General features: G+C 36.2%; 1 protein-coding gene across 4 annotated transcripts in view; it reads right to left on the bottom strand.

Annotated features, from left to right (window-relative positions):
- The window catches only part of PRKDC (protein kinase, DNA-activated, catalytic subunit), a 225,093-nt gene that overhangs the window by 176,198 nt on the left and 34,198 nt on the right, over window positions 1-14,697 (bottom strand). For all 4 annotated transcript variants that reach the window (XM_026516499.4, XM_026516500.4, XM_044390365.3 and 1 more), the window contains 6 exons: window positions 13,236-13,342; window positions 10,911-11,001; window positions 9,948-10,111; window positions 8,873-9,025; window positions 6,400-6,507; window positions 3,730-3,956 (listed from right to left, as the gene is read on the bottom strand). In XM_026516499.4, the coding sequence (XP_026372284.1) occupies window positions 3,730-3,956; window positions 6,400-6,507; window positions 8,873-9,025; window positions 9,948-10,111; window positions 10,911-11,001; window positions 13,236-13,342 (850 nt within the window). The remainder of the gene's footprint in view (window positions 1-3,729; window positions 3,957-6,399; window positions 6,508-8,872; window positions 9,026-9,947; window positions 10,112-10,910; window positions 11,002-13,235; window positions 13,343-14,697) is intronic.

A 14,697-nucleotide genomic window follows, 5' to 3' on the forward strand; every position in this document is an offset into this window, starting at 1 on the left:
GGAATTTTATGGCTATTCTGATCTTCTATCCAGACCATTACAACTTTCTTCGTATCAGCAGTAAGTCTGTTTCACTTCCTTTTCATCCATGTATTCAATGGAGTGTCAGCTTTAATTTTCTTCAAGAACTTCCCCTTGGCATTCACTACTTGTTTAACTGGTGTAAGAGGCCTAGCTTTTGGCCTGTTTTGGCTTTTGAGATGCATTCTGCACTAAGCTTAATCATTTCTAGCTTCTGATTTAAATTAAGAGATGTGCAACACTTCCTTTCACTTTAACACTTAGAGGCCATTGTAGGGTTATTAATTGGCCTAATTTCAACATTGTTGTGTCTCAGGGAATGGGGGGCCCGAGGAGAGGGAGATAGATAGGGGAAGAGCCAGCTGGTGGAGCAGTCAAAACACACACAACATTTATCAATTAAGCTCATTGTCTTATATGGGAGCAATTCATTGGCACCCCAAAACAATTACAATAGTTATATCAAAGACCAACATCAGAGATCACCATGCCAAATACAGGAATAATGAAAAAGTTTAAAATAACGTAAGAATTACCAAAACATGACTTACGAGATACAAAGTGAATAAACGTTGGAAAAGTAGTGCCAACAGACCTACTCAAGGTCAATTTGTAAAAAACGCATTATCAGTGAAAAGCAATAAAATGAAGCACAATAAGGGGTGTCTGGATGGCTCAGTTGGTTAAGCGTCTGCCTTCCGCTCAGGTTATGATCTTGGAGTCCCGGGATCGAGTCCTGCCATCAGGCTCCTTGCTCAGATGAGAGTGTGCTTCTCCCTCTGCCCCCCACCCTGCTCTCTCTCTCTCTAATAAACACAATCTTTTTTAAAAAATGAAGTACAATAAAATGAGGCATGTCTATATACCCTTATGACTTATTTATTTCATAAATGGAAGTTTGTACCTTTGACCCATCACCCATTTTGCCTAGCCCTCTTCCCAGCCTGTGGCAACCACCAATCTGTTCTCTGTACCCATGAGTTTGTCTCTTTTTTTTTTTTTTTAAGATTTCACAAATAATAAAACCATAGGTATTTGTCTTTCTCTGACTTATATTACTTAACATAATGCCCTCAAGGTCCATCCATGTTTTCACAGATGGTATGATTTCTTTTTTTTTAGGGCTGAATAATACTCCATTGTATACATATACATTTTCTTTATCCATTCATCCACTGATGGACACTCTCCATATTTTGGCTATTTTAAATAATGCTGCAATAATCATGGGGGTACATACATCTTTTTGAATGTTTCGTTTCCTTTGGATAAATACCCAAAAGGGGAATTGCTAGATCATATGGTACCTGTACTTCTAATTATTGAGGAACTTCCATACTATTTTCCATAGTGGCTGTGTCAGTTTACATTCCTATCATCAGAGCACAAGGGTTCCCCTTTTTCTACATCCTTGCCAACATTTGTTATTTGTTGTCTTTTTCATAATAGCCATTCATATCTCATTGTGGTTTGATTTGCATTTCCCTGATGACTAGTGATACTGATCACCTTTTGTCACCTTTTCATTTTATTGACGGTTTCCTGTGCCATGCAGGATCTTTTAGTTGATACAGTCCCACATATTTATTTTTGCTTTTTTTGCCTTTGCTTTTGGAGTTAAAACCAAAACGTTGTCAAAACTGATGTCAGGGGCGCCTGGGTGGCGCAGTCGTTAAGTGTCTGCCTTCGGCTCAGGGCGTGATCCCGGCGTTATGGGATCGAGCCCCACATCAGGCTCCTCCACTGGGAGCCTGCTTCTCCCTCTCCCACTCCCCCTGCTTGTGTTCCCTCTCTCGCTGGCTGTCTCCCTCTCTGTCGAATAAATAAATAAAATCTTTAAAAAAAAAAAAAAAACAACTGATGTCAAACAGCTTACCACATATGTTTTCTTCCAGGAATTTTATGGTTTCAGGTCTTACATTCAAGTCCTTAATCCATTTTGAGTTAATTTTTGTGTCTGGTGTAAGATACTAGTCTAGTTTCATTCTTTTGCATGTGGCTGTCTGGTTTTCCCAACACCAACATGTAGTAAAGAGATTGTCCTTTTCCCACTGTTTATTCTTGGCTCCTGAGTCAAAAATTAATTGACCGTGTTTGCATGGGTTTATTTCTAGGCTCTCTATTTTGTTTCATTGACCTGTTTTATGCCAATACCACACTGTTCTGATTACTATAGCTTTTGTAGTATAGTTTGAAATTGGGGAGCATGATGCCTCCAACTTTGTTCTTTGTTCTCAAGATTGCTTTGGCTCTTCAATGTATTTTGTATTTCTACACAAATTTTAGGGTTGTTTGGTTTCTGCGAAAAATGCCATTAGAATTTTGATAGGGATTGCACTGAATGTGTTGATTGCTTTGGGGAGTATAGACATTTTAACAATATAAATCCTTCCAATCCATGAGCATGATATATCTTCCACTGATTTGTGTCTTCTTCAGTTGCTTTCACCAATGTCTCATGGTTTTTAATGTATAGGTCTTCCACCTCCTTGGTTTATTCCTAGGTATTTTATTCTTTTTGATGCAATTATAAATGGGATTTTTTTCTTAATTTCACTTCCTGATAATTGGTTATTAAAGTACAGAAATGCAATAGATTTGTGTATATTGAGTTTGTGTCCTACAACTCTACTGAATTCATTTATTAGTTCTAATAGTTTTTTGGTGAAGTCTTTAGGGTTTTCTATATATAATACCATGTCATCTGAAAATGGTGACAGATTTACATATACTCTTTAAACATTCTTCTGTACATATAAGTTTCACAATTTAAAAAGCTAAAAAAAATAACACTGTGGCTTCAAACTCTTGTCAGTTTTCATATAAACATGCACATGTACATACACATACACAGTTTCCTATCCATCCATCTATCTATCCATCATCTCTCTCTTTCTATCATCTATGTTATCTTTACAATTATTCCTCTCATCTTTATCATAACTGTCATTTCCTGAGAGAAACTATCTGGACCAAACGTCAGGTTCCTCATTATAAGATTACTTGTAACCATCCACTACTACTTCAAAGAACTGATTTCAGCAACAAGTTTTACAATTATCTGTGTGATTAATTATTACCAATCTCTTTTTTTTAATGCAACCCTCATGAATGGCTATATCTTTTTATCACCAGCATTTGGCACAGTGCCTGGTATATAATATTCTTAATAACAATAAATGAATGAACAAACACTACTCTTTAGAGCACAGAAGAGGAGTATCTAACCCAGCTTGAGTAGGTTAAAGAAGTCTTCCTGTAGCATTTATACTTAGATGAAGCTTAAAGGGTAAATAAATCAGCCATGCCATTTCGGACCAAAGGGATAGGGTAGAGATAAAAAATAGGATGTTATAAAAGGAGATAACGACATTTTATTTTCTTTAACTGTGGAGTTGGAAGTTTGGAAAGGAGCACAGTGAGACTGGCCAGGTGCTCCAAAGATTATGTCTTCCGTTCCATTTACAATAGTGCTTGGTATTATGTTTGTATGTATTTCTCAGTAGTTTCTGAGCTTCCTGAATGTGAACTGCATTTTAACTCATTTTTTAATCCTCAGAAAATAGCACAGCACCTGACACATAATAGTTAACTAAATGCCTGATATATGAACACATGGGGTACATAAATAGCAGTCACTTTTCACAATCACTACTAAAAATTTCAAGAACTTATTTTATATTCTTCCCTGTCATGTGGCTTACTTACCTGAATTCTCTATAGATATTATTAAAGGCAAGTGATGCTCCTAGCCTCTTGAAAGCACTGGGGTGAAGTGCAAAGCTGTACAGTCGCTTGAAAAGCGATTTGGTGTTTACTGGACTTTTTTCCTGCTGCTGTGGTGTTGTCTGCTTAATGGACCATTTGAGGAATTCACGAATACACCGACCACAAAAATCTCTTAAAGTACTGTCAACAGAGTCTACAATTCCATCCTAAAACAAAACATAAGATGATAATTTGAACACCCTGGTCTTCTCTGACTATAACTACAGCATATTGTGAAAATTAATTGAGAGCACTATTCAAGAGAAAAAATACACTAGGTAAAACCGCTCAGATTGTTTAGAATCTGAACTCTAATCAATGTCCTTCTGACATAAGGAAAACACTTTCTTTTAAAAAAACTAAGAAGTGGGGCGCCTGGGTGGCTCATTGGTTGAGTGGCTGCCTTCGGCTCAAGTCATGATCCCAGGGCCCTGGGATCGAGCCTCACATCAGGCTCCTTGCTCAGCAGGGAGCCTGATTCTCCCCTGCCTGCCGCTTCCCCTGCTAAAACTATACTGAACACTGAAATAAGGGAGTTCTTCTACCTAACATCCCCAGTTATTTGCTACATGCAAAATCTTTGATTATAGTGCTAATTAGAATTTAAGAAGCAATTAACTGTGGAAATGTGAAATGGTGATATTTATTGCTTCTCAGAGCAGTGGTAAATAATGCATGTGCTGACATTAGGGAATCAGCAATTCTTACTGGAAAACTACAGACATGCTTTCACTCAAGTGCTGTATCGACTTTACATTTCCTCCTTTACCTTTCCTTTCCTCAGCTATCTCACTTTACGTTATCATGATCTTATCTGATTTCTTTTTGAAACCCTTACTTAAGCCCCCTTCATGGATCAAGAGGGGAAGAGAAACAGCTAAGATAGAAACTTCAGAAAAGAAACATAATAAATCCATCTGAATGCAAATAAGCCACAAGTTAAATTTTTTTAAAGATTTTATTTATTTATTTATTTATTTATCAGAGAGAGAGGGAGAGCACAAGCAGGGGGAGCAGCAGGCAGAGGGAGAAGCAGGCTCCCCACTGAGCAAGGAGCCCGATGCGGGACTCGATCCCAGGAACCTGGGATCATGACGTGAGCCGAAGGCAGACGCTTAACCGACTGAGCCACCCAGGTGCCCCACAAGTTAAATTTAATTAAATGTATTTATTATAGGTAGGGTTCACTGGTAGACACTGCAGGGAATTAAAACACAGATACCATGTCACCATCCTAATTTAAAATGTCCAGTAACTCCCACTACCTACAACATGGCGTCCAACTAGGGTAACTCTGAGAGTGAAAAAGCACTATTTTAATTACACAACCAGTATAATCAGGGCTGTCTTGGGCCAACTGGAGCATGTGGTTGCCCTACATGCAATGTTCTGCTGCTCTGCCTGGAATGTCTGTCCAGCCCACCTTGCAATATGCTCCCATGCAAGCAGAAGACAACAGCCGAAATCCTCACAAACACACCAAGCACCTACTGCCTTTATTTCCTCTGTCCAGATGTCCAATGTCAAATTCCCTATTTCCTCTGGCTCCTCTCAGAGTTCCTCTCAAAGTTAACAGGAAGCGGTGACACACACATTCAAATCGAAATCAGTTTACAAAAACATGGAATTAAAAGACGTGTGTTTGGACAAACTTGCTATGCATTTAACTGGAGCCTCTGATTCTAAAGTCAACGTATGACAAAAGCAAATTTTAGGATGAAAAAAACAGGTAAAATCAAATAAGACGACACGTAAAGGAATCAAATGTAAACTCATTTGCAAAAACGCAGAAAATTGTAATAAAATCAGTGTCAAAAGACACTAAGGCTTTAGCTGACCTCCCTGCTTCTGCCCTCAATGAGCCAGCCGTCAAACCTTAATCATTCTACCTCTACAGTCTCAGTCTAGTTCTACAGAAATGGATACTCTTTCTCGGGCTCTTAAGTTGTCACATCTGAATGCAGGAGAAAACTGGATAAGCTCAAAAAATCCTTTTAATTATTGTACTATGGATTTTTTTTTAAAGAGGGTACTGCAACTGATAAAAAGTCCAAGCATTCTTATTCACTTCTTCTACTCTACACACACACACACACACAGAGCCTTAATGTAGATGAAGTTTGTCAATTATAACCAATCTCCCAAAAAAGAGGACAAAATAACAACACAAAATGTGCAGAGGCACCTGGGTAGCTCAGTTGGTTGAGCATCTAACTCTTGGTTTTGGTTCAGGTCATGATCTCATGGGTTGTGGGATCGAGCCCCATGTCAGGCTCTGCACTCAGCATGGAGTCTACTTGAGGATTCTCTCCCTCTGCCCCTTCCCCCACTTGTGCTCTCTCTCTTTCTCTCTCAAACAAATAAGTCTTTAAAAAAAAGTGTACACTGCTTGCAGATGTTTAAAAGTAACACTTCAGTAAATAACTATGGCACCCTGTCGGTTAAAATGTCATTTCACAAATTCTCTAAAACAAAAGAAAAAAAGACAATATGATCTAGCTACATGATACATTTTGATATCTTGACAGGTAATTTTTCTTAAAGTTCTAAATGTAGATCAAATATAACTAGTCGATGCGAATAACAGGAAAAGAATCAACCACTACTTACCAATATCTTCTCTAGTAAGGCGACAGTATCCTGACTTTCAAATTTCTTATTGTTTGTGAACCAGTGAATCAGTTGCATAACTAGGGGCTCATATAGTTGCCTTGTCACCTGAAGAACAATACCATTAGAGTTTATTTTCTTTATGTTAAAGTAATTTAATATTGGAAAGAGTTCTGTTTAAATGACAGGAAAAATTAAATGATAAAACTACAATGGTTTTATTAGTTTCCTTTTCTAGTTAAAATTCAATGATGAGCATGTTCTTTCTAGCTCTTCTTCTCTTTTTCCTGAAAGTCCAGCAGAGAAAACTATGCATACTAAAATGTATTGTTCTTCTAATGTGGAGGCAGATACTGACGGTTTTTTAAAAATACTTATCTTCAATAATTGGATTCTAAACATGCATATAAGGTATTCTGGATCAGAGACATTAACATTATTCAACTAAAAAGCAAATAGTGACCAGGGTGCCTGGGTGGCTCAGTCAGTTAAGCATCTGACTCTTGATACCAGCTCAGGTCATGATCTCAGGGCTTAAGACTCTTCTCTCTCCCGCACTTCCTGCCCCATCCCCCCCACCTTGTTCTCCCTCTCCCTCTCAAAAAAAAAAAAAAAAAGGCAAATAACGACCATGTGATTCCCTACAGTGTGATTCACACTCTTGTGGTGACAAAATGAAAGCCAGATCAACACCCTACGTATACAAACTTTAAAACCCATATCACAGAATAAGAGATACAGGACAAAAAAATCAACTCTCTCACCCTGCCAAAAAGAAGGAGTAAAATCTTTACTACTTGGAGCTGAAATGGAAAAGATCTTGGGTTCTCACTTCAACCTTCTAGAATGTAAACAAAGTTTGTCCAGGAGCACAGAGCCTTGTGGGTCTCTGGCTTCTACATCTGGGGATGTCTACCAGGCCTGGACTCCTCCCCTCTGAAAGAATAGCCAGGGAAACAGTACTCATCTTCCTGGTACCTTGGGAGTTTAACCTAGTGGCCTAATCTGGTGTGACCATGTGATCTCTTGGGGAAATAAAAGAAGTCTTATTATCCTTTTGGATCACGGCAGTTACTAGACAAAGTGGTTACACATCTAATCCTCATTATACATGAAAAGTAAAATGTTTATGGCTATATATGAAAATTAAAATGTGTACGGCAGAAATGAAGGCAAACTTTGTATCTTAAACTCTTCTGTGTCTCACAAAACTAAGGCTCCTATAGGAATACCAAGAAATCCAGGGGAGTTCTATATCCCCACTGACACTGAGTTCAAGAATGAAGCACTTTAGGGGCGCCTGGGTGGCACAGCGGTTAAGCGTCTGCCTTCGGCTCAGGGCGTGATCCTGGCGTTCTGGGATCGAGTCCCACATCAGGCTCCTCCGCTGGGAGCCTGCTTCTTCCTCTCCCACTCCCCCTGCTTGTGTTCCCTCTCTCGCTGGCTGTCTCTATCTCTGTCAAATAAATAAATAAATAATCTTTAAAAAAAAAAAAAAAAAGAATGAAGCACTTTGGTACATACATCATGTCAAAACCATACAAAATGTCTCGGGACTCAGATTAAACAACACAGACCTCTTGCCCTTGGATATTTTTCCCCAAAAGAGTATCTTTCTAACCTTAGGATTACTCAAAGTAAAAGTTCTTACCTTTCAGTGTGGAAGTTTAAACTGTCTTAACGCATCACTTTTTTTTTTCCAAAGAATTATACTCTCTTATCCATAGTATGTAAATTATATACATATAATACACATGCATACACACAAATGTATATATATACATATCTTACAGAAATTATAGAAAATATAGAAAACTATCCATCTATAAATCCTACAACAAAGGTAACCACTGTGAACATTCACAATCACTGTAACTTTCAAAATATTTTATTTACATTTAAATATACATATATGCATGTGTAAAAATAAATATACATTTTTGTAACCACTTTTCCTCTTAATTTTGAATATTTTCATATAAATACATAAGCTATATTAATATTTTATTAGCTGCCTAGTATCTCGTATATAGATATACCATGATCCAGTTGCCCAAATCCTATTAATAGAAATGTAGGTATTTCTGGGGCACCTGGGTGGCTCAGTCGTTAAGCGTCTGCCTTCGGCTCAGGGCGTGATCCCGGAGTCCTGGGATCAAGCCCCGCATCGGGCTCCCTGCTGGGAGCCTGCTTCTTCCTCTCCCACTCCCCCTGCATGTGTTCCCTCTCTCTCTGGCTGTCTCTCTCTCTGTCAAATAAATAAATAAATAATCTTTAAAAAAAAAAAAAAAGTCCCAATCCCTAGGTCCAATCCCTGAGGAATAAAATCAGTCAGAAGGGATAGCAGCCAAGCAGCAGTGTTTATTTTAAGATCCCCAGGGTATTCCAACTTGCAGCAAGCTTTGATGATCACTGAACTAGAACCAACTTTTTTTTTTAAGTTCTGCAACTGTGTCCGATTCAAAATCATTACCTGATCTACATCACATGCAAGTCGAAGCAGCACAGGAAAAGTTCGCTTGTAGAGCTGGTACATGGGTGGGAAATCCTGACCACCTTCAGGCATCTGAGTGGCTTTTCCCAACATAAACATAACCATGCTGTGTAAAAGTTCACAAGCTGCAACCTAAAATAAGCCAGGAGTTCAACAGAGGTTAAGTGTCCAAGTTTAACATGGAAGAATATTTTGAAATGTTACTCAATTTAGCCCTTTAAAAAGAAAAACTTGTACAGCAGATATAAATTATATAAATTTATATAAATATAAATTAACTGGAAGTAGCACTTCTTGTGTAAAATTAATGCTCTGTGCACTTTAATCTGTATCCAAGAGGTAAGAATTAAAACTTAAAAGATGTAGGGGCGCCTGGGTGGCACAACGGTTAAGCGTCTGCCTTCGGCTCAGGGCGTGATCCTGGCGTTATGGGATCGAGCCCCACATCAGGCTCCTCTGCTATGAGCCTGCTTCTTCCTCTCCCACTCCCCCTGCTTGTGTTCCCTCTCTCGCTGGCTGTCTCTCTCTGTCTAATAAATAAATAAATCTTTAAAAAAAAAAAACTTAAAAGATGTAGACAAATTGGGACTAGTACATTCAAAGAAATGTATTTCATTGCTGCCATTAAGACAGAACTTTGCTTCATTTGTTAACACATTTTCAACCATCACTTTTAGTAAATATATTTTTAAAGTACTTTGGAAATGTACAAATGAACTTCATAAAAACTTGAGATTATCTGTTTCTAATCTCCCAGGTGAAGGAGATAACAGTGCACAGATTGGAAATCAGTTTTAAATGCCCTTTGTACTGTATTTCTATTATGAACAGGTTTTTGGTATATTAATGTTTTGCAAGGTTATCATCTATTAGATATTTCCTTTTTATCAGTGACAACTACTTCTGATAACTGAATCGTTGTCTAATTACCATATTATAGAAAATATAAAATTAATGATATTGAAATTTGCTGAAATATATTCTCTATTTCTTAACAAATGCAGGTCTTAAAAAGCATAGATTCTAAATCACGTATGATGAAAAATAAAAGTACTTTAGTTTGTCTGTCACTAGCTGAAAGAGCTAATTCTGTGACCCGAGGCAAGAACACATCCAGATAAATGACAGGCTTCATTTCTATAAATGGTACTGCAAAACTGAGTCTTTTTTCTCTGTCCCATGCCACACATTTCTTCATCATTTCATCTGAGGATGCAACTGTTAAAAAAAATCAGGAAGAGCACGTTTTCATTCAAAATCTTTCTAACACCGATTGCTCTACAATTCATTAGTGAAAGCAGAGTGTTTTAAGTACGTTATTCATCTTTCCTTTTCTGTTTTACTTAAGACATGTAATTACAACATTAGAAATTACTGACAAACTATTTCTAACTTTGACTTAAAGTAAAATTACTTTAAAACAAATTTAACAGTCTAGAATGTTGAATTTCCAATTTCAGTAAGAATTATTTTAGATGTTATGTGGAAAAATGATAAATGAACAATATTTTTATTAAAAATCGCCCCTTTGTAAAATTTATTTTCCCAATATAGGTTCTAACTTCCTAAATAACCAAAAGTCACTAGTATACTTAATATGAAATTTCAAAACTAAAAATACAGATGAATTTTTACTAATCTAAATCGTTGATTCCAATCAAAAACACTCTAAAAATATCCAAATACTAAGAATATCAGATTTAAAAAAGATTAACTTTGAATTCCTGACACAATGTTTAATATTTTTTAAAAAGTGTCAAATTAGATTCTGTTTCAAAATGGAAAACATGCTTAACAAATCAGGCTAGAACATTTTCCCAGCTAGTTGTGAATTATCCACATTGCATAGGTATAGTCAAAGCAGTTCATTAGGCAAAATACTATTCTTTGTAATCTTATTTGAAAATATATAAATCACATATAGGAGCAAATACCAGAATATACCATGATCTTTATACACCTAAATTAAAGTACAAATACTTCTACAGAGGTAAGTCTATTTTAAAGCAAAGTTTACCTGTTAGGAGATTTTTGTTTATTTGTCCTCCTAGAAAGCCAAGCATTTGTACTACTCTAATCCTTATTTCTTCTAAGGACAGTGCTTCATTCTGCAAATTTGAACAATGATATACATGTGATAATAACAGAGTTAAAAATTAAGAGAATTATGAGAGGAAAAAATAAACTATTTTATGACCCTCTCTGTTACTAATATCTCTCAATGGCTCATTATATCCTTCAGAGTACTGCTGTTAATATTATTGCAAATTCATGGACAGAAGTCACATGTTTTCCAATTTTGCAGTCAAATATCCATTTTCAAGGCCAGCAATTCCAAAGTTTTGGCAGGACCCTTTACACCCTTAAAAAATACTGAGGATCCCCAAAGAACTTTTGTTTAAAGTGGATCATACTTATTAACATTTATCATACTAGATGTTAACACCTTGACATTGTTATTATTTTATATAAAAACATGAAACCCGGGGCGCCTGGGTGGCACAGCGGTTAAGCGTCTGCCTTCGGCTCAGGGCGTGATCCTGGCATTACGGGATCGAGCCCAACATCAGGCTCCTCCGCTAGGAGCCTGCTTCTTCCTCTCCCACTCCCCCTGTTTGTGTTCCCTCTCTCGCTGGCTGGCTCTCTCTCCATCAAATAAATAAATAAAATCTTTAAAAAAAAATAAAAAATAAAAAAATAAAAATAAAAACATGAAACCCATTACATGTTAATAAAATTTAAAAACCTCAGCAAAGTGACACTGTTTCACATCTGTGCAAACCTCTTTACTATCTGGCTCACTAGAAAACAACTATGGTGATACGTTGTTTGGGCCACACTTGGAAGAGGGGGAAGTATTTTAATAGTCTTTTTAGATAACTGTGGTTATTCTTTGATACTACTCTGAAACTGAACAAGTGGTAAGGTCTGTTACATTAAAATACATTGGTCTATCTTGCACTTTGAGTGGATTTTTTTACCTGTGCATGATTTGGTAACATAATGTACTGGTCATCTCAAAATATTGGTTTACTCAGTTATGTAAATCTTCTAAATGTTGACACATTTCATTACATTTGCAACAAAAAAAAATCACATTTGTTAATATCACCAATCTCTTCAGAAAAATCTTTGAGTACTGAGAAACTTTTAAGCTCGTGGTGATGGTTTCAAGTTTTCTAAAATTTAATTTTTCTTTAAAAAGCTTGAATTTTATCATTGGCAACAAATAATCTCAAATGTTTTCTTTGATGTGACAGGCTCACTCTTCATTTTAGATAAAATCTCTGCCAAATACTGAATAGCCACAGTTTGTCTTGTTAGTTGCTCAAGTAAAAATGGTGCTCGTGAAATAGTGGCTATTTGAGCTCACAGCTCAAAGCATCACAAAAGTACTTTTCCTGAAGACAACCGTCACACTGCACTATGCGGCAGACTGCTTTATGCATACTTCCTGTTTCATCACACAGAACATTAAAATAACATGCGTTCAAGGGTCAAGACTGAATAAAGTGCTAAGGAACCAACAGTGTTACCCATCATTACACCACAGTGCAAATGTCACTCAGTAAAAATAGTTTTGGCCTTGTACCCTGGAACCCACAGGGGTCCTCACTTCAAGAACCACTCTCTTAGAGAATAAGGGATTGTGTATCTGTAAAGAAATTTTATCTCAAGTATGTCCAAGTAATTTTATCTTGCCTTATTTATATATGATAAAATAATATATATTTTTTAGACAGCCATTTCCAGTTGTGTGCAATGTCTCAATCAAAAGCTGTCAAAGATAATGAGGTGAAAAGAATTTACCCTAGAGCTTGCATTATCAGTTCTAGACATTAAAAGTTTTTCAAATTTTAATTTTTACTTCATACCTGAAATACATATTTTCTCTTTACTGTTTTCTCTCTTTATTCTTTTTTTCCTATTACATTATATGCCACATCTCAAAAACCTGATCTCAAGAGATCACCACCAAAAAGCACAAAAACTGGCATGAATTAAACTTGATAAAATGATATATTTTAAGATCTAATATGTAAATGATTCACTCTTACATACCCATAATATCAATATTCTGATTGCTTATTGAATATGAAACTTATTTTTTATTATCCACTAAATACATCTGAAGGTGAAGAAAACAGGAAAACAAGATCAAGACAATAAACCAGAGTTAATATTTCTTACATTCTTATGGCTAAAAATATATTGAAATTATTTCTATACTATAATTTATATATAAGAATTAACATTTTAAACGAAGATTTTTACTTTTCATAAGCATTAGAATCTAATCTCAGTATTGTTTAAGGTAAAGAAAATAGAAGGGATTTCTTACTGATGAAATGTTCTTTGTCTTTTTCAGATGCTTTAATGTAACTTTATTAAATCCTTTCTGGGCAGCCCGAGAAAGTGCTGACACTTCCCAATTGTTCTTGGTCTCATCTATCAATAGCAAACAAAAATCAATTTTAAATAGCATTCACTCATTTTTTTGATGAATACTAGGGAGAACACAAAATATTGCCAAATACAAGCATTAAAATCCTAATTTTAATTATGGTTAAAATACTGTTTCTACAAAAAAAAGAAATTAGAGTGGTTGTCCTGGTTTAAATATCATTGTCTACTAAAAGAAACATGGTTCCTTGGAGAAGTGGCTAACTCCAGAGATTGGGCAGATCGGTATTTATAGGAGGAGCCTGAATCACTTTGTGATTCCAGAAGTAAGGAGGTGCTTGAAGAAAAGCAGCCAGCCTCCATTCTTTATATGGAGGCCAAATCTGGAACAATCTGAGCTTCAAAATTAATAATAACAATAAAAGATTAGAGTCATTGGAAAAATAAGAATCTACAAGTCCCCACTAATAAAAATAGGTGAGAAAAGAAAGTTACTTCTCACAGTAGAATGCCGACTAGTATACAGGAGTGATGGAGTTGGAAAATCACTATTTTGCAACCATCATAGCATTAATGAATACTAGGAAGAATAATCAAGGGACACTAAAAGGATTATGGTGAAAACTCAGTGAGGAGCAATAAAGAGCTGTAAAGTATCTCCTTATAAATTTTTTTTTGAAATGATCATAAACTTAGAGAAAATTTTAAAGTATGGTACAAAACTTCTTTCCTGAACCACTTAAGAGTAAACTACGAACCTGATGCCCCACGACCCCTGAATACTTTGGTCCTACAAGGACATTCTCCTATTTGACAGCCACGCCAACTACCCAAATCTGGATACTTCTCTTGAGACATGACCCACAATTAATCCTCAGCTCCATTCATGTTCCAGCATTGATCCTAATAATGTCTTTAGTTCAGAACCACATGTCATATTTAGTTGTCCAGTCTTTTTAGTATCCTATAAACTGAAAAAGTTCCTCAGTCTTCCACTGAATTTCATGATTTGAACACTTAAAAAAATATATGCCAGTAATTTTGTATACTGTCTATTTGGATTTGTCTAATGTTTCCTCATGATTAGATTCAGGTTACAGAAGCCAGGGTAACATTTTGCTACTTCCTTTATTACTACTGAGTTAAATAAAATCTCTGACACATGTACATTTTATACCAGTGCAGAGTTAAAATTCTAAAGCTATAAAGTCATTTTTCACTAGTTCTGGAGATGCCCAGTAGATGGGCTGACAGACCCAGGTAAGCTGCTTTGCTGGATGGCTTAATCCCAGCACATCTTTTCTTGGCTCCAGGAATGAATCTCAAATGATAACAGAACCTTACTTCTGCTTTCTGTTTGTCTAGTTCTCCTCTAATTTTGTGCTTTTGGTTTGCTTATG

This window comes from Ursus arctos, unplaced genomic scaffold, assembly GCF_023065955.2.
Source record: "Ursus arctos isolate Adak ecotype North America unplaced genomic scaffold, UrsArc2.0 scaffold_6, whole genome shotgun sequence".
Lineage (NCBI taxonomy): Eukaryota > Metazoa > Chordata > Mammalia > Carnivora > Ursidae > Ursus > Ursus arctos.